Source organism: Nannobrachium achirus (genome assembly GCF_963921795.1).
Source record: "Nannobrachium achirus genome assembly, chromosome: 1".
NCBI lineage: Eukaryota > Metazoa > Chordata > Actinopteri > Myctophiformes > Myctophidae > Nannobrachium > Nannobrachium achirus.
In genome coordinates, this window is record NC_137810.1 from 33,911,264 (window position 1) to 33,934,248 (window position 22,985).

General features: G+C 41.0%; 1 protein-coding gene across 1 annotated transcript in view; it reads left to right on the top strand.

The window, feature by feature from the left end:
* slc1a7b (solute carrier family 1 member 7b) overlaps positions 1-22,985 on the top strand; it is a gene marked incomplete at both ends in the record, with an annotated part of 48,547 nt that overhangs the window by 12,710 nt on the left and 12,852 nt on the right. Inside the window, 2 exons of the mRNA XM_080734714.1 lie at positions 1,162-1,241; positions 14,971-15,186. Of these exons, the coding sequence (XP_080590840.1) occupies positions 1,162-1,241; positions 14,971-15,186 (296 nt within the window). The remainder of the gene's footprint in view (positions 1-1,161; positions 1,242-14,970; positions 15,187-22,985) is intronic.

Here is a 22,985-nt window from a genome sequence, read left to right on the forward strand (position 1 = left end):
ATGTTCAAAAGAGTGTCAAAGTTAAAAATGTGGGTAGTGTGGGTAGTGGACAGAGTAATGCATATTGATTGACAAGACAGTGCACTAAATAAAACATTAGAAATGTTAGGGAAACATGAGAATGGGTTATGTGAGGAGGGATGAAGAGGAGTCAGTGGAGCATGTACTTATGAATTGTAGAAGGTATGGGACAGAGAGGGAGACGATGAGGAAACATCTGAGAGATTTAGGGGTGCGGTGCAGGAATTTATCCTAAAGGGTATATTGAGTGAAAGAGCACATGTTAGGGTATTGTTGGAGTTTTTAAGGAATACAGGAGTGTTTGATAGGATAGAGTAGTTAAAGGAAAAATAGGCAAGCTTGTGTGTACACAAAACCATTCCCCCCTCCCCTCCCCTCCCCTCTATGACAGGCATCAAACAGGTAGTTGTCTTTAATGATTTCATTGATTAGAGAGATCACTAACGAGGACATGACACTTTTATGGCCCAATCATTTACCTTAGTGCACAACCCCTTTGAAGTTCAAAGGGAGCAATTAAGAGCTCTGGCTGAGCTCCCCCTGACAAAAACGTCCCTCCACTGTTTCTGTTGACATTTAATGTCAACATAAAGTGGAACAGAACAGAAATACAGCCAGGGGGTGTGTCTTTCTGCAAGGAAACACCCCAGCACAATAATATAGTTACTGATGAAGGGAAATGACTGCTAAAAATGTATACATATATCTTTTTTAATAGTCTTAATGATACCTATTTTTCCTTAAAGGGTGTACTGTATGTTTGTGAGTTTGGGTGTATGGGTTGGGAAAGGGAATTAGATGGTACGTTTTTGTTTGATACATAGCCTACTCTGGATCAGAACTAAGGTGGCGTTAATGCACCAAACAGCTGGATGCCAACTGGCTGTAAAAGAAAAGACGTCGACCTGAGCTCTGAGGAGAACCTTTTCTAGTTATCTTTGAAATGTAGTGGAGTGAAAGTCATAAGTAACCAAAACTACAAATAGCCTAATTAACTCAAGTAAAGTACAGATACTAAAAAAATGTGCCTTTGTTAAATGTGTTAAATGTATGTTTGTTAAATGTACTTTGTCACAGTCCACCACTGTCTAGTAAGTTGCCCATCTCATTTCACAGATTATTTTTCTCCTCTCTCTGCAGGAAGTGAAGTATTTCCAGTTCCCTGGAGAGTTGCTCATGAGGATGTTGAAGATGTTGATCCTACCCTTGGTCGTGTCCAGGTACTGTCCTCCGCTTCAGAAGGCATGACACCACTTTCGAGCACATTAATGGGGCTTGAATGCAAAAAGTATGCTTTACTGATGTACATCTCTCAGGTTTTTACAAACAACAGTCCAATAAGGTCACTTGACATTCCTTTGATGTTCTTTCCATGTTTTGTAATTAGGCTACATGTCACATATGGTGCAAGTGCATGTTTACAATTTACCTTTATAAGATCATTCTGTTTCAGCTTCACCCAGCTGATGGCTGCTCAGATGATCATGTTGAGCGCAGTGTAAATTTATATTGCTCTTTTGGCCCTCTCTTGATGCATTATGGGAGCACAATGCTCAGCACTATTATTGGCATAGAGCAGTTCTCAAAAACATTCATCTCATAACCCAAAAGAGGGGGCGGGGGGGGGGGGGGGGGGGGGGGGGGGGGGCGGGGGTTGTTGATCTTTTGGGGGGGTTGAATGTACACTTTTGGTTAAGTAAAGCAGCCATGTTTGGTTGTAAAAAGTGAGGATGAGAATTCACCCAATACGTGTGTGTGTGTGTGTGTGTGTGTGTGTGTGTGTGTGTGTGTGCGTGCGTGCGTGCGTGCGTGCGTGCGTGCGTGCGTGCGTGCGTGCGTGCGTGCGTGTGTGTGTGTGTGTGTGTGTGCGCAGACTGCACACGCACACATTTTGTATCTCCCTTGGACCCAGATTTACAAAACTACATAATGAATTGCCATAACGTCTACATAACAAACAAACCATGTATGAATTTAAATGTATACCGCATCTAAAGCAAACAGCTGAAGTTGAGTTCTTTGGTTTAAATGCGTGATACATTTAAATTGTATACAGCATACGTATCACAGTAGAACACACCACTGAGCTGAATAGACCATCGTAGCACAAAAGAACACTAATTCACATATGTGAATTCATTTTATATAATTGCTATGTATTATTTTCTCCAAAACGGGCCTGTGAGGCATTTTGGGTCTCGACCATGAGTTTGGGAAGCAATGGCCTGCCCTATTCATTGCATGATATTAGACCTTGATATGATATGAGGCACAAGTATTCATGATTGAATTCCACAGTTGATGTGGTTTACATTTTTGATGTAGTAATCGATGTTGCCAAAGAGGCAGTCTTGCTAGATGCAGAATAGATATGCCTCAAGCTAGATGCAGAATAGATATAGGTACACCATAAAAAATGCTAATATACAGCATATGATTTGTGAAAGTGACAAACGGGCTTCACAGTTATGTCAGGTGTGTTCATATGCTTATGGTGATGCGATTTCAGATCAATTGCTCCGCCACTGAGGAGAAACGCTGTGACAGACACTCAGACACTCAGACAGACAGACAGACAGACACTCACTCAGACATTCCGAAAATTATATGTTTGATTGAAGAGCAGGGATGCCCTGTGCTCTCTGCTTCTCACAATCATGATGTTACTTTTTTTGGCATTGTATTTCATGTCAAAATCTTTACTGTGCTGCTCTTCAATAATTGTTGAAGCCCACCACAGCACAGTATGGACCTGCTATAACCTATAACTTGAATCACAGGGGTGGAAAAATAACTCACATTTACTTAAGTAAAAGTATCGATACTGCAATGTAGAAATACTCTGTTGCAAGTGAAAGTCTGGTCATCAAAACGTATTGGCATTAAAATTCACCCTTTGTCAGCCCTCTGATTGGTCCCTGACTGACCAACCAGCAGGCTCTTTCTGCCTTGTCCCGCCCTGGTTCCGCCTTTTTTATGTTGAATTTGCTAAAACATCATTTTTGGAGAAATAAAAACATTTATGTTGTAAGATCGAGTCGCCACACAGCAGATTAGCCTTTTTTCATGACGTCTGAATGTAAGAGTGTTGATGAAATGTTTGATCCCAAACTCTGGCCGCTGCTATTATGAGGCTAGCAGTGGGGAGGGGAGGAGTTAAAGTGCCCAGGGGGGGCTGCAGCTCTGCTGGAGAGCCAGTCTGCGACTGCATAGTGTCACTGTGACAATGAACTATTAACCTTTTTATGAACATGAACATCTGTGTTACATCTTACAATGCGCGAGGGCTGTGTGTTGGCCACAGTGAAACGGACAAATCACGCCGTATTGTGGTGGAGAAACTGTTGGAGGGGTGCAACGTATTGTGTGTACAGGAAACTTTCCTGGCTAAACAAGATCTGGAAGGTCTGAACACGAGCCATAAGGACTTTCACAGGGGAATCCACCACCGACCTCTGTTCCAAAGTGGTTCGAGGGAGAATTCCAGGGGGAGTGGCCACATTGTGGAATAAAAAATATGACCAGTTGGTTCATGTCATTAGACTGGGAGTTGACTGGGCTATTGGGATAGAGCTGTGTTGTAGCGACAAAAAGTTAATTATCTTGAATGTATATACACCATATACACCTTGCTGGGCAAAATTAAGGTGCCAAAAATGCACTATTGTGTCGAGACATGAACTGCAGTAATGAACAGCATCGTAATGAATTATCTTAATCCCTTTATGAAGCAATTGTGGAGTCTCTCTGTATTGCCAGCAAGCCACTCCACAAACACAGAGCAAAACTTGGTAATGCTAAGCCAGAGTGGAATGATCATGCCCATAAGCTCCATTCAGAGGCTAGAGGCTTTTAGGTTGTGGGCGGAGTCTGAGAAAGTTAGACATGGCCCTCTGTTTGAAAATAAAAAGCATACTAATGCTAATTTTAAATATGCCCTTCGGTATATTAAAAGAAATGAAAATATAAGGAGGCCGGATTCACTGGCAAAGAAGCTCCAAAAGAAGAATGTGAATGATTTCTGGAAAGAAATAAAAATGGTAAATAATTGCAAATCTCTTCCATCAAATATAGATGGTGTAAGTGGGTCTGATGAAATCTCACAGTTATGGCAAAAACAGTATTCTGATGTAGATTTTAATGATGAGGTGATTGTTACCCCTGCTGAAGTTCATGAAGCTTTGTTGAAGCTAGGGGATAACAAGGCATGTAGTCTGGACAATATTACAGCAGAACATCTTAAACTTGCCAGTAAGATACTGTGTCCTTTGGTTGCTATGTGTTTTACGGGATTTTTTGTACATGGATTTTTTTACCTGATTCTATGCTCACTGTTCTGCTAGTGCCTGTCATTAAAGACAAAGTGGGTAAGCTAAACAGCTCAGATAATTATCTAGGCCAATTGCTCTGGCCAGTGTTCTGTCCAAAGTGTTGGAGACAATTGTACTGAGCAGACTTGAGAGGTTGATTTCGTCTGCTGATTTGTGTATTTTTGCTCTTAAAGAGATTCTAGAAAAATACAGTAGGCAGAACTCGACTATGTTTGTTTCTTTTATTGATGCTTTTCGGGCGTTTGATCGCATCAATCATGAAAAGCTATTTTTAAAATTGACACAAAGAGGGGTCCCCAGGTTCCTAGTCAGAATCTTAGTGTTCTGGGATGCTCACCAGAGGATGAGTGTAAAATGGGGGAAGTCAATCTCTCCTCCCTTTCATGTAACCAATGGGGTCCGTCAGGGAGGAATTCTGTCTCCTTTTCTTTTTAATGTATAAATATGAATGATTTATCTTTGATGTTAAATACATGTGGAACTAGGTGTAGGATTAGTGACTCACTAATCAATCACCTGATGTATGCAGACGACTTGGTCATTTTTTGTCATTGATTTTAATAGTAAAATGAAATCATGATTGTCCGAAGTAGGGAAGACAGACAGTCTACCTTCCCTGACTTCTATCTGGCTGGCTCTGCTCTGAATGTGTGTAGTGAGGTTACTTATTTGGGTCATATTATTTCCAATTACCTTTCAGATGACAAGGACATCTATCGACAGCGGCGGAAGCTGTATGCCCAAGCCAACATGCTGTGTCGCAAATTTAGCATGTGCTCAGTAAGATATCTCTTTTTAGATCCTGATCCACTGTATACTGCCCACCTTTGGTGTCGTTGCAGACAAGGCAGCATCAGACGTCTCAAAGTGGCCTATAATGACTGTATGAGGCTGCTGTTGAGAGCTCTGAGAAGCTCCAGTGCAAGCCCGATGTTTGTGAGTGTCGGGGTTCCCTCCTGCTCTGCTGTGCTACGCAACCGTATGTCAGGTTTATGTGTAGGGTATCTGAGTCAGTTAATGACATCAATGCTGTTATAACGGACCCTACACACAGTTCTGTCAGGTTCTCATCTAGACTGTGGAACCATTGGCGCACATGTCTGTATGTCAGGAACTGAATATTTGGGCTTGGTGCATTGTGCTTTTATTTTTGAATTATTGTATTATTATTCTTTGTATTGTTTTATTGTATTGTAACTGATATGGATCTCCCTGGGTCTAAAATAAAGATTGAATTGAATTTAAAAACATGCCCAGTCACTATACTGCACCTGAGAGGCTCCTTTTTATTGAAACCAAGTTTGAAATGAGAATTGAATACACAAAATAACAATAAGAAGCAACTGAATTGCAATGGTAGTGGATGGAAAGAAATGACTTTTGTCCCACCAAGACACAGCAATCAATGGGTGCGAAGAGGGGCGGGACAACAGGCGGGACTTGAAAAAGGGTGAATTGGCCCCTAACATGCAGTAATCCTGGTCATGCAGTAATGCCTCCCCCTGGCCAGCCGGGGTGCCTGATGGAGGGGAAAATAACTGGTGGGAATAACGTGTTCCTTCCATGCGCTACGTCCAACCGGGTAAGCTCCCACCTGTCAGGTGATAAGAAGTGGCCTGCACACTCCTCATGCACTAAAGGAAGTATGAGCTCAGTTCGGGGGCCTCCCCAGGTTGGCAGAGGGAGAGCAGAGCCCAGGATTACATCTTAGGCAATTGGCAGTGGCACTTGGTGAAAAATGTGTTACAAAATTGTAGGATAAACATTTTAGAAAAAAAGAAATAGCAGATCTACAAGCTCATAATGTGTCGCTTTGCGACATCATGGAATGGTTCCATGTCATGGAATGATTCAGAATACAATTGCCCCATTTTACCTGAAATCAATTTCATAACTAACGTTGCATGATTGACTCTATCAAGTGCTCTAGAACAGATATATTCAACTGGAGGCACGTGGGCCAAATTCGGCTCCTGTGTAGTTGGCCCTGTAACACATTCCACCTGGAACACATTTCATATACCGAATATATCGTATATATACCGTTGTTCCCTATTGAGCTTGGCACATTTCCTGAGGCAAGCTGCCCAGATCACACATGTCACACGTGTCTTCTTATTATTTTTCACTCTCAAAAAGCGCCTGCAATGTAGTGCATGCGTGAAACTACATTGCAGTGCATGTCATGGGGTGATCACTGCTTGCATCCGGTGAATTGTTTTATTTTATTTTAAGTTTTGTTTATTTTCTGTTTATTTCGTTGCTGAGTGAGGTCAGCAGACAAAGTGACGTGAGTGAGATGAAAAAACCTGGGTGAAATGTGCCAATCGCAACAGGAAACAACGGTATTGATTCTAGGCTTAAAATAATTGTACCAGTAAGACTCCCTAATCGGGAGATAAGCGACCGTCAGGTCGGCAACCTCATGGTGGCGCTAGAAGAGGGGCATGTGAGAAATCAGGGGCGGAGGTTGGGGTTGGCCAGCCATGGAGTGTGTGTGCAAAGTTTGGATAGGGGCAACAGTGCCGGAGATAAGAGCAGGGCCAAAAGTGTGAAGTGACGTGATGGACAGACAGACAGCCGGTGGAGCTTTTCATAGTAACTTGTGACCTGACAGTCGCAATCAATATTTTTGTAAATCTCTATGGGAAGAAATTATAGCAGATTTCTTTTTGTGGTACCAGAAAACCACAACCACTGCTATGCCTTCAGGTAGGCTACTTACTAGACTATAGTATAGGGGGCTCCCCAAATTATTTTGGTGGGTCCCCAGATGATCAGCTTAAAGTGCAACATTGTGTTCTCACTCAATAGTAAACAAACCAACATAGAGTTTAAGTGTATAGATAGAGGGTATCTGCACATTTCTAAAGTGACAATTTAAGGACCGTTTAATACCTCTAAAATTACAAATTGTAAAATATTAGAGGCAGAAACTGAAAATAGCAGATCTACATGTTCACAACGCAGAACTGTAATGTAATATAATTCCTCAACTCTTAGTGCTCGTCATGGTAGGGGGTCCCCAGTACTGTATGGTGACTAACTGTCTGCTTCATACATTTATGCACTTTGATGTTTGAGAGGACAATTTCTGAGCCAGACCTTTTTAGTGCACCGGCTTTGATTTTGAAGTGACATTTCAATGTGTTCTGTGTGCGTGTCCCTGGCACAGGAGTGTCTTTGTGAGAAGAGTAGTGCAGGCTGACATGGTTCTGGGGTGTTTCTATGTTTGTATGAATGAAAGGTAAAAGGTTAACAAATGGATGAGATGGAGAATTCTTTCGTGAAGGACCAAAACCATTCAAAGCTCAGAAGAAAGTAGCTTCAAATGGAGGGAGATGGCATCTTGGGGGCTCAGCCAATAAGGATTTCTCTGCACACATATCAATTCCTACTAGCCAGGGATCACTGTTGTGTTTGCGTCATCTCCTGCCTCTTCCCTCACAATCCTGAAACTCTACACTTTAGAAAGTTATATGCTGCCTATAATATCAGCCATTGTTCTCGCATTTATATAAAAAAATATATACATATACTGTTATATATTGAATGGGTGAAGTGGTCATTTAAAGTTTTCCAGTTAAACGATCAACCATTTTATTTATTTATTTTTTCGTTAAAAAATGTCTTGTGGCCCCCGGCTTCAAGTCATTTTACAACTTGTGGCCCCCTGCCTAATCTAGTTGAATACCCCTGATACTGTAGAATTCTGGTGTCTGTATTTGTCAACTATCTCCTTTGAGGCATAGATATATGTAAATCAGTGCTATGTTTTCTTTTGAACCCAAACTGATTATCAGTATGGTGAGAACACACATCTCCAGCCTAGTTAGGAGGAGTCTTTCCAATGTTTAGATAAGACAAGGGCAATAGGTATATAATGGTATGGTCCATGCTATTTGAATTCCCAGGCTTGTCTTTCAGGACAGGCACCAATACAGACATAATGGATTCAGGAAGAAGGACACCATGAACCATGAGGCCCGTGAAACACATAGCAAGCACTAGCAGTACACAGAGCCTACAGCTGTCATATTAGGTGTTCTGCATTAATATTCCAAGCCACAACTACAAGCCTTGTTATTGTCAAGCAACTTGATGGCAGCAGACATATCAGCTGATTTGACCAAAAAGTTTGAAGAAAGGTCAACATGATCAATTACCACAGAATTGCTAACACAGTTAAAGGAGCTATAGTCAACTTTTTCTTGAAAAACGGATGCTAAAATAAAAACAATGTTTCGAAAATATTTTATAAAAAAATAAGCTTCATATATGTGTTTCAATTAAAAAATGACCACAAAAAGCGGAAAAATAAAGATAAAATAATCATTTTGGCCCTTTGTTTACATTTTTCGGACCCTGTAAATGTAAACAAAGGACCAAAATGATTATGTTATCATTATTTTTCCGCTTTTTGTGGTCATTTTTTTATTGAAACACATAATATGAAGCTTATTTTTTTATAAAATATTTTCGAAACATTATTTTTATTTTAGCATCCGTTTTTCAAGAAAAAGTTGACTATAGCTCCTTTAAAGAGATTACAATTATTCTCCCGCCACTCTTTAGCAATCTTGTCTTGGCCACAGACACCCTCAATCAGATGGTGAAGAGGTTTTCATGACCCTGGCCTGACCTCTTTCCAGAAGTCATCATAGTTGCTTTTTTGCAGTTTCCTTGCAAGCGGATCAGCCTTCATTGTATTCTCCTTTGACTTAATAAAACCAGTGGTGTAAAGTAACTAAGTACATTTAACTTAAGTACTGTACTTAAGTACTTCAACTCCACTACATCTTGGATCCAAATATTGTACTTTTACTCCACTACATTTATTTGAAAACTTTCGTTATTAGTTTATTGCAGATATAAATGATTATAATATAAAACATACATTAATCCACTTAAAGGGGAAGACCACCCATTTTCAATATTGAAATATGTCATTAATATACCTTAGAGGAGTTGTGTGGAAATAGAAAAAAAGTTCCCCCCCTTCTGTGTTGCCTAGAACTGGAGGATTGATTTTGGGGTTTGTATTGTAAAGTACAATGTGTGATGTCGTCAAGTTGTAATTTACAATACAAACCCCAAAATCAATCCTCCAGTTCTAGGCAACACAGAAGGGGGGGAACTTTTTTTCTATTTCCACACAACTCCTCTAAGGTATATTAATGACACAGTACAATATTGAAAATGGGTGGTCTTCCCCTTTAAGCACTATTTTATTCCTTGGCTATTTGAAAATAACCGATGTAATGATGCAACACGTTGTGAGCTTATTGATCTGCTATTTTCAAACATTTTGTACATTTACTTTTAGTACTTTAAGTACATTTTGATGCCAATGCTTTTGTACTTTTACTCAAATAGATTTTGTATTCCGGACTTTTACTTGTAATGGAGTATATCTATATTGCAGTATTGATACTTTTACTTAGTAAAACATTTGAGTACTTTTTACACCACTGAATAAAACAAAGGGCATGCTTAAATTTTGCAATCTCAAGCAAGACCTCTGTCTAGGCCTACCTGCCACAGTTTAATGGCCTATCTGGCTTCAGAGTGTTGCATAGCCACATTATTCCACCCAGGTTTGATGTTAAAAACCTTGTTCTTTCAAACATGCACAAAATGTACAGAGGGCCATGTGAGAAATGATGGTGGAGGTTGTGAGTTGCCATCCAAGGAGTGTGTGTGCAAAGTTTGGCATCGATAGGGGCAACGGTGCCGGAGATAAGAGTAGGGCAAAAGTGTGATGTGACGGACAGACAGACAGACAGACAGACAGACAGACAGACCGACAGCCGGTGGAGCTTATAGTAACTTGCAACCTGACGGTCGCAACAAGGCACACAGTTCATTTAGCATGACTTGGGTCTGACTCTGTACTCTACATTTAAACACATTAGGGAATCCCTAGGCAGTTCTATATTTCTTAATGTTTTGTCTGCTAAGATCGAGTATCTATCAATGTCCTCTTTGATCAGTTTTGTCCACTCCAGCTTCCCTATGTTAAAAGCACTACCAGTAACAGTCAGCTGGTATATGGTCAGAAGTGTCTAGCCCATACTGGTATATGGTCAGAAGTGTCTAGCCCATACTTTATCTTTATATTATCCAGGGAGGCATGCTTCTGCTGTAGACATACAATGATCTTGCCAATAAGTTGTATGCCACACTTCACTTACATAAGTAAAGTTGTCAGGCAGAAAAGCTTTACTAGATAAAATTAAACTGCTGTCATTACAAAACGTTATCAGATGTTTTGCAGATAGAGAATTACAGTCAGATTACAGTCAGCATTATAGCCAAAGCCATAGACACAACTTGAACCATAAGTAAATAATTAATAAAAGCTAACCTATATGCAATAATTCATTCAAATGAATGGCCCAGTCAACATTAAGTCTTACCACCTTCACCTGTGGGTCATATTTAATATTCCAAAGGATAGCCACTCCACCTGCTATCGTACCTTGGACTATTTTTGTGCTGAGGTCAGTGGTAGACTCACCAGCTCTATGAAAGTTGTTCAACTTTCTTTCATGGCCCTCAATGAACAGAAATGATTAAAACCATTTGCAATGTCCTTGTCAGGAATTCAATCAGACATTTTTGAGAAACATAATAGCCTGGTAAACCACCCGGTCACGGAATTCATTTTCATTAGCAGGCTGTTGAATTAAAATGAATTCCACGTTCCGGTTTACCAATAGGAACATACAACAATGACACTACAGTCTGAGTCACTTCCAAGTTGAAATTCAGCATTCAGGAAGTTACACAATAACATACAATTTTTTTTTATGTATTTTCCGCAAATGTTGAAGGTTGACTGATTTTACTGAACTTCCATGAAGGCATGTGAGTGTGTTCATTTGTGTGCATGCATATGATTGTGTGTGCGTATTTGTAAGTGTGTTCTGATTCTGCTGAACGGGAAAAAATGTGTTCCATTGCTAGATCAAAAATGTCCCACTCCACACAGTATAAGGAAGGAGTTCTGCAGGAGATGAGATAATGAGCAGCCTCAGATGGCTGATGTTTGACCTTTATGTTTGACCTATGTATGTATGCCTGTATTCCACATGATATGTAGTCAGGCCTATTGAACGGCAGTAAGCTTCTGAATGAAGGAGACCATCTGTTTACCATATCCATTCACTTCACCCAACCCCATTCTCTCTCTCTCTCTCTCTCTCTCTCTCTCTCTCTCTCTCTCTCTCTCTCTCTCTCTCTCTCTCCCAACATGTGTTTTCATGCCTGCTTGTGTGTGTGTGTGTGTGTGTGTGTGTGTGTGTGTGTGTGTGTGTGTGTGTGTGTGTGTGTGTGTGTGTGTGTGTGTGTGTGTGTGTGTGTGTGTGTGTGTGTGTGTGCGCGCGCGTGCGAGTGCATGCGTGTGTGTGTTTTGTGTCCTGAATACGAGCAGTGGGGGATTAGAGACTGATCTTTTGATCTTTACATTCACAATACACAGCCACGCACACAGTTTCTAGCTGTGTGCGTGGTGCACGCACACAGCTAGAAACACACAGGACATGATACAGTATGTATAATAAATACATTATAATTCCTCACAAAGCCCATATAGTTACCGTAGCCTGGTGAACCAGCCTCACACAGAAATCCTTTCTGAGGCTATAGTTACCGTATATGATTTTAAGAACACAAGAAAATATTGATTGATTGAAGACTTTATTAGAAGTTTGCATATAGGAAAAGGTACAGTTTCATGACGGTACAGTTCACTGGTACAAGGTCAACTAAAAGGAGATCCTAGAAAGCGTTTCTGCTTATTTGCACAGGAACCCATTTAAGTATCTCATATAACATTGAATGACAGACGGATAGAACACAGTACTATGCAGTAGATATTTGTCAAAAAAAAGAACGAAATAACAGTGCAAAAAAAATATATACAGTAGATATATACACGTACAAAGAAGTGTCAGGGGGAGGGTAAGGCTGGCCTAATTGTTTTTACCAGTTATGAGCGGCTGCCGCCTGTAAGTAGTTTTTCCGGGCGATTTTAAAGGATGTTAGAGATTTAGACTCCTTTAAGGCCTTCGGTAAGGCGTTCTACATTTTGGTGGTATAGCAGGAGAACGAGTTTGACCCTTTGTTTGATTTGACTCTGGGTTGAACGTGATCTGTGGCGCTGCCTCTGGTGTTGTAATTGTGGACATCCTTAACGTTTTCAAAGTATTTTGTCAGGTACATGGGTATCTTAGTGGTGTAGTCTAGTCTAGGCAGCAGACAGTGTAGTCAAGAGGATTCTCCGCTAGGATTAAAGTCCCTGTTTAATGTTTTCCGTTGCCAACCTGTAGTGCTAGTGTATGCATATACTCTACTCTTGACTCAATGAAAGTAGGCATATAGCATAATACTTACTTACTGGTACTTACGCCACGGACAAGTGCTCTGGTCCATATAGCGTCCATATAGTTTATGCCTTAATGCTATGTCTCTGATAAGCCCCAAAATACAGTTTTTGGTCAGAAAAGATTATATTTCACAGAAGTTTTAGCTGCTCCACACCGCCCTCTACAGATCTTGTCAAGAAATATTTTCTTTTCTGGCTAAAAAGTGTATTTTAGACGTGAAGTGGGCTCAGAGAGTTCCCACTAAGGAAAGGGCGAAGGTTTTCATAGTAACTTGCGACCTGACGGTCGCAACAAGTGAATCTTGTTCAGTGAATTTGATTTGTCAAAAAGTACATTATTCTAAACTAGTAAGATGACGTTTAGGGCGAGGTCGCGCCATGTCTTGGCCATCTGGCCAGTGATGTATATCGGACCAGTTACCCATATGGAGACCCCTGGTACCGATATATGGAGATCCATGTACTTTATATGGAGATATGCTGTGAGAGCCCAAAAATGCTTACTCAGTTATTATGCGAAAGTCCTAGGACGTCTATGACATCTGACATCATACAATTGCCCATACGTGGAGATCCCTGTCTGTAGAACCAGCCACACAGATATGGGCTGTCTTGGCCATATATGGATTCTGTTAGTGTGGTTTGTGGCAGATGTGGCCTCCATATATGGGCATTCCCATATGTAGTCCTGTTAGATATGGGCTTAATATTGATGACATCAGGGATCTCCATGTATGGGCATAAAAGGGATTCTGTTAGTGTGGTTCCCCTGACATCAGAGTGTGATGTCAGAGCAGCAAACCCATCCTGTTAGAGTGGTTCCCCTGGCACTCAGTGATGTCACCTCTGATGTCACAGTGATGTGTCAGGGGAACCACAGTGCCCGGCGTTATAGACAGAGACAGACAGACAGACAGAGATACGGTCAAGCTGTGACCGTTCACATACTAAACTGCGACCTACGGTCGCAAAAATAATAAAGGTTAGGGTAAGTGATTTAATTTCATTCAAATAATAACAAAATGGGTCTATGTTCTGATAGTATAGTTACTATAGAGTGTTTGGTCCATATTTGGACTCCAGCCTTATCCCCTGTGAGGAGAAATAAGCAGTTTCAGCTCCATCAAAACTGTTGGGTTCCTCCAATCAGGATAGAGTGGGGCCTTCCTCTAATCATGGTCGAGTGGGGGCAGTAGCGGAACTACCCCCCGGCGTGCCCTGATGCAAGATTTTCACTAAGTGCCCCTCAACAACAACACCACAACAACCCCCCATGAACTCCTCCACAGCAGTGAGACACTCCAACACAACTACTCTGACATTAGTATTCACACTAGTACAAACATCACCACGCCGTTTTTCCAAAACAGCATTATAAATATCATCCATTAAGACAACTAGGCCTACATTAATGACAGCACACAGTTTAATTGACAGCGATGCATCACTGCAAACCAGCATTATTTATATTAATTACTTAACTCACCTGTTAAAGTAAGGAGGATGACAACAACAAGATCAGTTGGGCACGTTTTGTTCTATATTCCACATTGTCTTGGTTTCAGAGAGCATGGTAAATATTAATTGTTGCCCCAAAGTCTTGTGTTGAAACTTTATATTCCATAATGCCCGAGTGTCAGAACGTCTCTTCAGCCTGTGTTCCATCAGCAGGACTAAGGGGCCCTATAGAGCTTCCAGGAAGCTGCTTCCTGTCATACCAGTGGGCATTTTAAAACAAGAGTCATTGTATTGGATTTTGTAATGTGATCATTCACCACATGTTTTATTTTGAAATGATAGCAGCCTACTACAGGAAATAGAAGCAGCACTCACTGTCACACTGGATAGAAAAGCGGCTCTGTCTGTATACATTGTTATCAGATTTTCTTTTCTCCTCCGACTTGCGTGTGCCCCTGAACGTCATGGGCCCTAATGCGCATGCGTCGGCTGCGTCAGCAGTAGTTACGCCCCTGAGTGGGGGCGTGCCTTACACGCACAAAGGCCACTTGATCATGATTGGAGGAAGGCCCCCGCCTGTCACCTACATGAAAACTGAAACTTAAGTGAAATCACCTACCATACATTTAAGTATTAAAAAGTACACGTTACAAAATACATTTTAATTTCAATATCAATGCATTGCTGCATGGAAATCCCCCCCTTTCCGTAGTGGAGTCAAAAGTAAAATATTTGACAGTCTATTAAAGGGCCTTCTCTTTTTGTTTGCAGTTTGATGTCGGGCCTGGCAGCACTGGATGCCAAGTGCTCCAGCCGGCTAGGCCTGATCACAGTGTCCTACTACCTGTGGACCACCTTTGTGGCCGTGGTGGTGGGCATCATCATGGTGTCTATCATCCATCCGGGGGGAGCGGCCCAGAAGGAGGACTCTGGGGACAGTGGCAAGCCAGTCATGAGCTCTGCTGACGCACTGCTGGACCTCATTCGGTAAGACCATTTGAATGCAAACACACACACACACACACACACACACACACACACACACGCGCGCACACACACACACACACGCGCGCACACACACACACACGCACACACACACACACACACACACACACACACACACACACACACACACTTCCTCCCTCATTGAAGGCTACGCAGCCTTCAAACCTTGTCCTACAGTGTGTACTGTATCAGAGCAATGGCCGCCGAAGTATGGCATTTGAAGTGTAAAACACTCATATGTGTGCCATGTAGGTTTGTTCATGGCCACATGTGGCGTGGCCCCTGATGTTACCCATATGGTGATAGCCCATTTGGTGATGGCAGACCCCTGAACATTGTTTGTGGCAAGTTTGGTGTGGATCAGAGCGACAGAGTGCCTTGAGGTCCGCATGTCCACCGTCGGTTGACCCTCAAGGCAATTTTAACCGGTAGGATAGACATGTCACTCCTTGAGCATTCGGGGCACATAATCCAGCAAAGGATAGATACAGATGGATGGAAGGTTGGCATTATGCTTGCTTAACTGTGAGGCATTCCTCAAGGATCATTCACAAACACACATAACAACTGCAGCTGTTGTGTCTTAAAGTCTTACTGTGTGAGATTCATTTTAGTAGTCTGTTTTAACGACATCCTTTGTAGCTCTGCTGTCATTACGCTGTTTGTCTATATGGAAGGAATGCTGAAAAAGGAATGATGCAGGGTTCTAGCGCCCAAGGATATTTTGGAAAGCATTAACACTGTTGGCATAAACATTTTTTATGAACTAAAAAATACATAAATAAATACATTTCCGGTTCATTGCCTATTTCATTTTGCAGTGAGTGTAATGTTTAATAGTGTTTAGAGAAGTTGTCAAAAAGCACAGTTATGATGTGAAATGTTTATTGTTAAAAATATACCAGTGAAACATTATATTTAATTATATAGATTAAAAAAAATGTTTTATTGAAAACATTTCACAGCATGAATTTAACTGATCAGTCAATAGCTTCGCATGGATGCATGTGTTGCCTGTGACCTTTTCACTTAACGGAGCAAATAATGAAGACAAATATAAGTGAGAGTAACAAACTGCATGCTGCTCGCTCCTAGCTTAATGTACAGTATTTTGAGCAGATTGGGCATAGGTGTGACTGCGTGTCACTGTGTTTTAAGGGTCTAAACAAGCATTAGCAGAACTGAGTTGCAGTGAAGGAGACAGAAAGAGGTTGAGAACAGAGATGAGACAGGCACACTGTTTTTAGATGGTCACACACGTTGTGCAGGAGCTTGTTAGAGGAGGATAGTGAGCGTTGGGAGATCTCCACTGCACCCATAACATTCATGAACCCCGTGAACCCACCTGAGATGTGCGTCAATAGTACACATCAGTGTTGGCAGACAGTTAGTCAGGGGATATTAATAAAACCTAGGAATAAATTCATTACCAAACAATTTCTTCACCAATGTGTTCGTAAAGGTGTCTAGTAACATATCTAACACATATTGAAATTCAACATCCCTAGGAGAATCTTTGACAGCTAGGGTAATTCTGGGTCTCATTCACTTACTATATACACTATACTATAAGGGAAAAAATTACTCCCCAAAAATATGCTTTAAGTAGCATGAGGGGTCTAACCAGGTGTTATTCTGAATCTATTGCAAGCATTTGTTTTGCACGAAAAACATTCATTGGGCTAAAAACAGCCCAAAAAAAAACGATGTTTTTTTTCACAGTTGTATGGGGTTCATTTTTGGCACAATGAATGTTTTTCATGCACTAAGACATTCTGGATCTATCAATATTAAAATGTGCACATATACAGGCGTTGCATCCCATCCAGCATTGCTGCTCAAAGCAAGGTGGTTTCAGCTCATGCCAATTTGCATTATAGACCATGAACGGTTCACAGGATTGGTGACATCACACGACTGGTTCAAATTTTGAGGAAATACAGAGAAGCTCCCAAACTTCCAAACTCCCTCTTTAGCCAGGTTTAGCCATAGTTTACTTGTTTCTTTGAGGTTAGGTTAGGGAGTATTTGATGTCCCCTGGTCTCCAGTCTTTATGTGCTTGGAGGGGGCGGATTTGATGTCCCCTGGTCTCCAGTCTTTATGTGCTTGGAGGGGGCGGATTTGATGTCCCCTGGTCTCCAGTCTTTATGTGCTTGGAGGTTAGGGTTAGGATTAGGATTAGAGTGGGTTATAACGTATAACTGTAGGAAATCGTTTAAATCTGGACTGTTTAGATCAGTGGTTTCCAAACTGGCAGTCGACCCCCGAGGGGGTCCCCAAATTATGTGTGTGTGAGATGATTATCTTAATGTGCAACATTGTTTTCTCACTCAACAGTAAACAAACCAACATAGGCTACAGTGTAATTGTATACAAGGTATCTGGTATCTGCAGATATCTAAAGTTACAATTTAAGGACCTTTAAGACCTTCTTACTACAAAATGGTCAAATATTTCAAATGAATTAAGAAAGAGGTAAACATTGTGAAAATAGTCAATCGGCTAAACCGAGTCAAACTAAAGGTGGTTGCACACTGCTGCGTTTTTCGTTGCGAAGTGCGTTTCTCAGGACAAGGAGAGAGAGGGAGATAGAGAGAGCAAGGGACTGAGTGGTGCGCGAAACGGGCGGCAGTGTGCAAACGTGACTGACACAACGTGAGGTTGATTTTTTTATTTGCGTGCTCCGAAATTCACTCCGATATTCGGCCCGAAAAACGCAGCAGTGTGCAACCACCTTAAATGTAACGCCTACAATTCCAAGTGATTGTCGGGAGTCTCTAGTTCAAAGATATTTATTTTGGGGGGGTCGCGGCCTAAAAGTTTGGGAACCCTTAAATTAATGATATTTATGACTGACGTGGTGGTTTAGAGAGACTTAAGCTGGTTGCAAACTGCTGCGTTTTTCGGGCCGAATATGAATATATGAGTGAATTTCGGAGCATGCAAATAAAAAAATCAACCTCACGTTGTGTCAGTCACGTTTGCACACTGCCGCCCGTTTCGCGCACCACTCAGTCCCTTGCTCTCTCTATCTCCCTCTCTCTCCTTGTCCTGAAAAACGCATTTCGCAACGAAAAACGCAGCAGTGTGCAACCACCTTTATTAGACACACCAAATATATGCTCTGCCTGTTATTCACTGTCACCATGAAATGTAGGGAATACTTTCCCAACATTTCTTTTTGTTAATGCAATACTGCAAACAAGAAAGGATGCATAAGTCATGTCTTGCAATAACAATAAAAGGATCCCTGGCTAATAAAACAAATGTATAGCCTATATTATCTAATAATACATTTTAATGTATTGAGGCATATTTGTCTTATTAGCCATGTAGGGATCCTTTTAAGTGAGTAACATTGGGTGAGTAGCTCCAGGCTATACAACATTATAGATTAGGCGTAGGTCTACCAGTTGTTCTGTGAGGTCTAGCATTTGAGTAGATTTGCTTTATAAGCATACAATAAATAATTGCTGGACCATCTTCTTAAGACATTATGCAGAAATCACTATCGCTGTATGCTTCTCATTAAAACAGCCCTTTGGCTTGAGTTGAACTTTCAGTGATTGGGTTTGTTTCCCCACATGAAAGAGCTGTGTTTTAATTTGGTCAGTTTTATTGCATTTCCATGGCTTGGGGTAAAAGGAAAGTCAATGTAACACATTTACTCAGCAATGTCCCCAGCTTAGCAAAGTGCTATGACACACAAAGTGTCATATATATAGCACATTATGTAAATGTGCTACATACATGTAAAGTTGAACACACCACCAAAATATTGGCTATTAGTGTACACAGGGGTGTCGCACCAAATTCTGGGCCCTGGGTACAAGGATTCACTGCGGGCCCCCCATGAATGTTCTTCATATGGGGTGGGGGTTTAAACCACTTATACTGGGAACGCATTATTACGCATTATTTTGTGCTTTAACTATTGAAAAATAGCAGATATACAAGCTCGCTGCAAGCTTGTAGATCCCAAAATGATATATATTTGGCCAAGGACCCCCATCTCAAAATATTTAGTTCCAGGGACCCCCCAGAAGCAAAATTTGAGTTACAAAAGTTTGCTTAAAAAATACATACATTCATAAGATTTGCACAAATAATTAAGGCCCCCTCCACTTTGGGCCATTGTAACTCAGTCCCACTCCCACTGGTTTGACATTCCAATCGATGGTTCGTCATACGGCGGTTTTGCACGGCGAAAATAGCTGTTCATCAAGTGCACAACATCTTGCATAATGATGCATTGTGAGCTTGTAGGTTGAAAGAGGTCATTCTGGTCAATATTTCATTTTGAGCAGCTACAGGTGGAAGTTTGTCGATCATTGCTGGCTGTAATAGAAAGTCATTTTATTTCTTGTAAGTGTAACTGTAAGTATGTGTAGTACAAGAAGTAATTTTCAACACAGAGTGGAGTCCAAGGTTACTTGGCAATTGTTCAAATACTTATTTCACTCCATCACATGGCTCATTGGGGCACCTGATAGCTCTGGTGTAAATCTTGTGCATGTCTGGTCAACCTTTTATTTTGTGCAATTTGAGAAACAGCAGGAAGCCACCAAATGAAAATGGCAAATAATTATGCTCTCAACCAGCGCACACTTATTCTCGTATCTAGAATGAATGCATGAATTATAATACAAACAGAATAAGGTCATCTGATTACTGTGGACTTCAAACAAGCTTTGGTAGTTGCGGGAATCTGAAATAAATGAATATCACTGGTGGTCATCAGTGTGAAGCGTTGAGAAATAAATGTTAACTAATGAGGGGCACAGAACACAGGAAAATAGGATTGCTCTCATTGAGCAATCTTCTTTTTCTTTGTTTCTTTTTGATCCCCCCCCCCCCCCCCCCCCCCACACACACACACACACAGTTGCGTGAATCAGAAATACATTTATATCATGGCTCATCAGTATGAAGGGTTGAGAAATACAGTGTTTTTTCCGGAATTTAATGTTTTATTTCAGAGTGTTGAGAGACAGGCTTCCCAATCTGTGCAACATATCTAATTAATTGACATACAGTAGTTATTGCATTTAGTGCAATTTTGCAATGGTTAAATTGCTCCTGGGTCTGCACCTGTACACTAATGTTAGCAGCGGACTGGGGAAAAAGTGTTAAAATGAGTCAAACACTAAAGCATTGTGAAAATAATATGCACCAAAGGAATTGACATATCGCCAGCATGGGAGGGGGAAAAAACATAGAAGTCTCACTGCCTGTGCTTTTAGACCAGTGGTTTTCAACCTGTGGGTCGGGACCCCCAGGGGAGGTCCTCACATTATCATTATTATAAGTGTATTGAGGGTATATGCACATTTCCAAAGTGACAATTTAATGACTTTTTAATACCTCTGAAATGACAAATTAAACATTGGCCAAATTGTCAAATATTAGAGACAGAAATTGTGAAAATAGCCGGTCTACATGCTCACAACGCCTCACGTTGTGAGCATGTAGATCGGCTAGAACCGTGTTATACAAAATGTAATTGCTCAACTCTTCGTGCTCGTCAGGGTGGTGGGGTCCCCAGTTAAACTATGATTATCTTTGGGGTCATGGCCTGAAAAGGTTGAGAACCACTGTTTTAGACCACCAGTGATCAAAAGGGCATAATCCCAAAGGAATGCATACTTGTCTTAGAAAACTACAAAAAGTAGTTTTTACTCTTAAAGAAAAACAATTACTTTGGAAAATGTCTGGGAAAAGTGCAGAATTTTCATTTAGGAAAAGTAACCTGTGTGTATAATAAATGTGCAAGCGTCCCAGCCAATCCTATAAAGTGGGTACAGTACAATGTGAGAACTGGACTGTGGTGAGTCCTTGGCCACCTGACTAGACCAGTTGGAGCGTTGCCGTGATTGTGTAAGCCCTTCCATATCCCTCTGGGTGTTTTCTTTGGCTCCAGCTGCCTTTGACTAACAGCCATTTTACTTCAGCCAACTCTTTGAGTTTCCTGTAGCTTAGCGAAAATGAAGTCAAAATCATCTGGATTGATTTGTATATCACAGTGGGTAAAATACATAACCTTTTGCTTTCACTACAAAATGAAACATCTGATAAATATTGCCTGGCATGATGGAATGTTTTGACTATCTCATGATTGAAACAATTTATTTTTGCAATTTAACTGTTCCAGTGTTGATCGTCAATGTAGCACACATTAAATGCTTTGTGATGTTTGCAAGGATTTTGCACTTTGAACATCACCAAAGTTAGGTTTAAAGTGCTTTTCATACAGATAAAATCCAGTACTGCTGTGACATTTCAGAAAGGTTACAACAAATACACCTGTCTCATCCCCTATTTACTGTTCATTGTCAAGGGAGAAACATCCTGAGGCATTATAAGGCCACCGTGGAGATATAAACCCCCATCTGGTCCTTGGTCTGTCCCGGGGTCTCCTCCCAGTGGGATGTGCCCAGAGGACCTCCCTAGGGAGACGCTCATGCAGGAGGAATCTGTACTAGATGCCGTCTTAATACTAGCCATACCACCCATGAGCACAATTTGCAAAATGCCAGAGAGGGTTTTAACTAGCTCCTTTCCATGTGAAGGAGCACTGGCTCTACGTATAGTCTCTCCCGAGTAACGACTTTCAACATGGCGTCTCTATTAGATACATTCTATTTTAGGCTTTTGTATTTAAAGGACAACTTTAGTTTTTTACAACAAGGGTTCATATTTTAGATTGTAATTAGAGAAAAGAAAAGGTGAGTGTTAAAATGTTTTAATTTTTGCTTCATTCTATTGTTTTATTGCGTTTACCGTGCTAAAATGTGGGGCATGCGTACGCATGGGGGCATGCGTACAAGTGGCTAAATATGTATTTTTAGATACAATAAGCCAGCAGTTTCTTTATTGCTATTTACTGTAACACTTCTAGCCCCCATAAGTCACATCCAACCATGAAAGGTTGCGTTGTATCTTGGGAATGGGCTTATTCTGTGTAAAATTACATATTTAGCCAATTGTACGCATGCCCCCAGCCACTGAAATAAGAATCTCTAAAACAATAGAAAGAAGTAAATAAAATAATTTTAACACTCATCTTTTATATTCTTTAATTACAATCTAAAATATAAACCCTTCTTGTAAAAAACTAAAGTTGTCCTTTAAAGTCCGCACTGAAGAGACACTTGTTTACTCAGGCTTTTGGAAAATGATGTGTTTATTTCTGTATTGTTAAGCGTCCTCGGGTTTTTGAAGGGAGTTATATAAATTCATCCCTATTTGGCATGGAGTCCTTGAGTCCTCCTGAGTCCTGAATGGAGTCAGCTGAAAAGTACACTCTCTCACATCCAGGGAAGTCAGCTAAGCAGTGGTTGTTGATTTCTCGGATGTTGTTGTTCAGAGGAGTGTATACAATGCCTTTGAGAAGGTTGTCTTTGTCGACACATCCATTTTGCAGGTCAGGAAAGGTGTACCAGTAAAGCCCCTATCATAGTAGGCACCGCGGTGATAAGCTATCCACCGCGGGGTAGTCTTTTTAAGTCATAAAACTACAACATTGCGTCATTACTCGCGGTGAAGAGCTATCCACCGTGAACCTCGACACATCTCTCTGTTTTTACTTTCAGACAGATCGACCCATCACCCCGTTCATTGATTGGTCGATCTAGACCAGTGGTTCTCAACCTTTTCAGGCCGTGACCCCCCAAAATAATCTATCCATCCTGATAAGCACTTGGAATGTAGGAGTTGACTGGCATTAAAGTTGGTTTGAATCTGTTCTACAGCAAAGAATTTGAAAATAACCGATCTGCAAG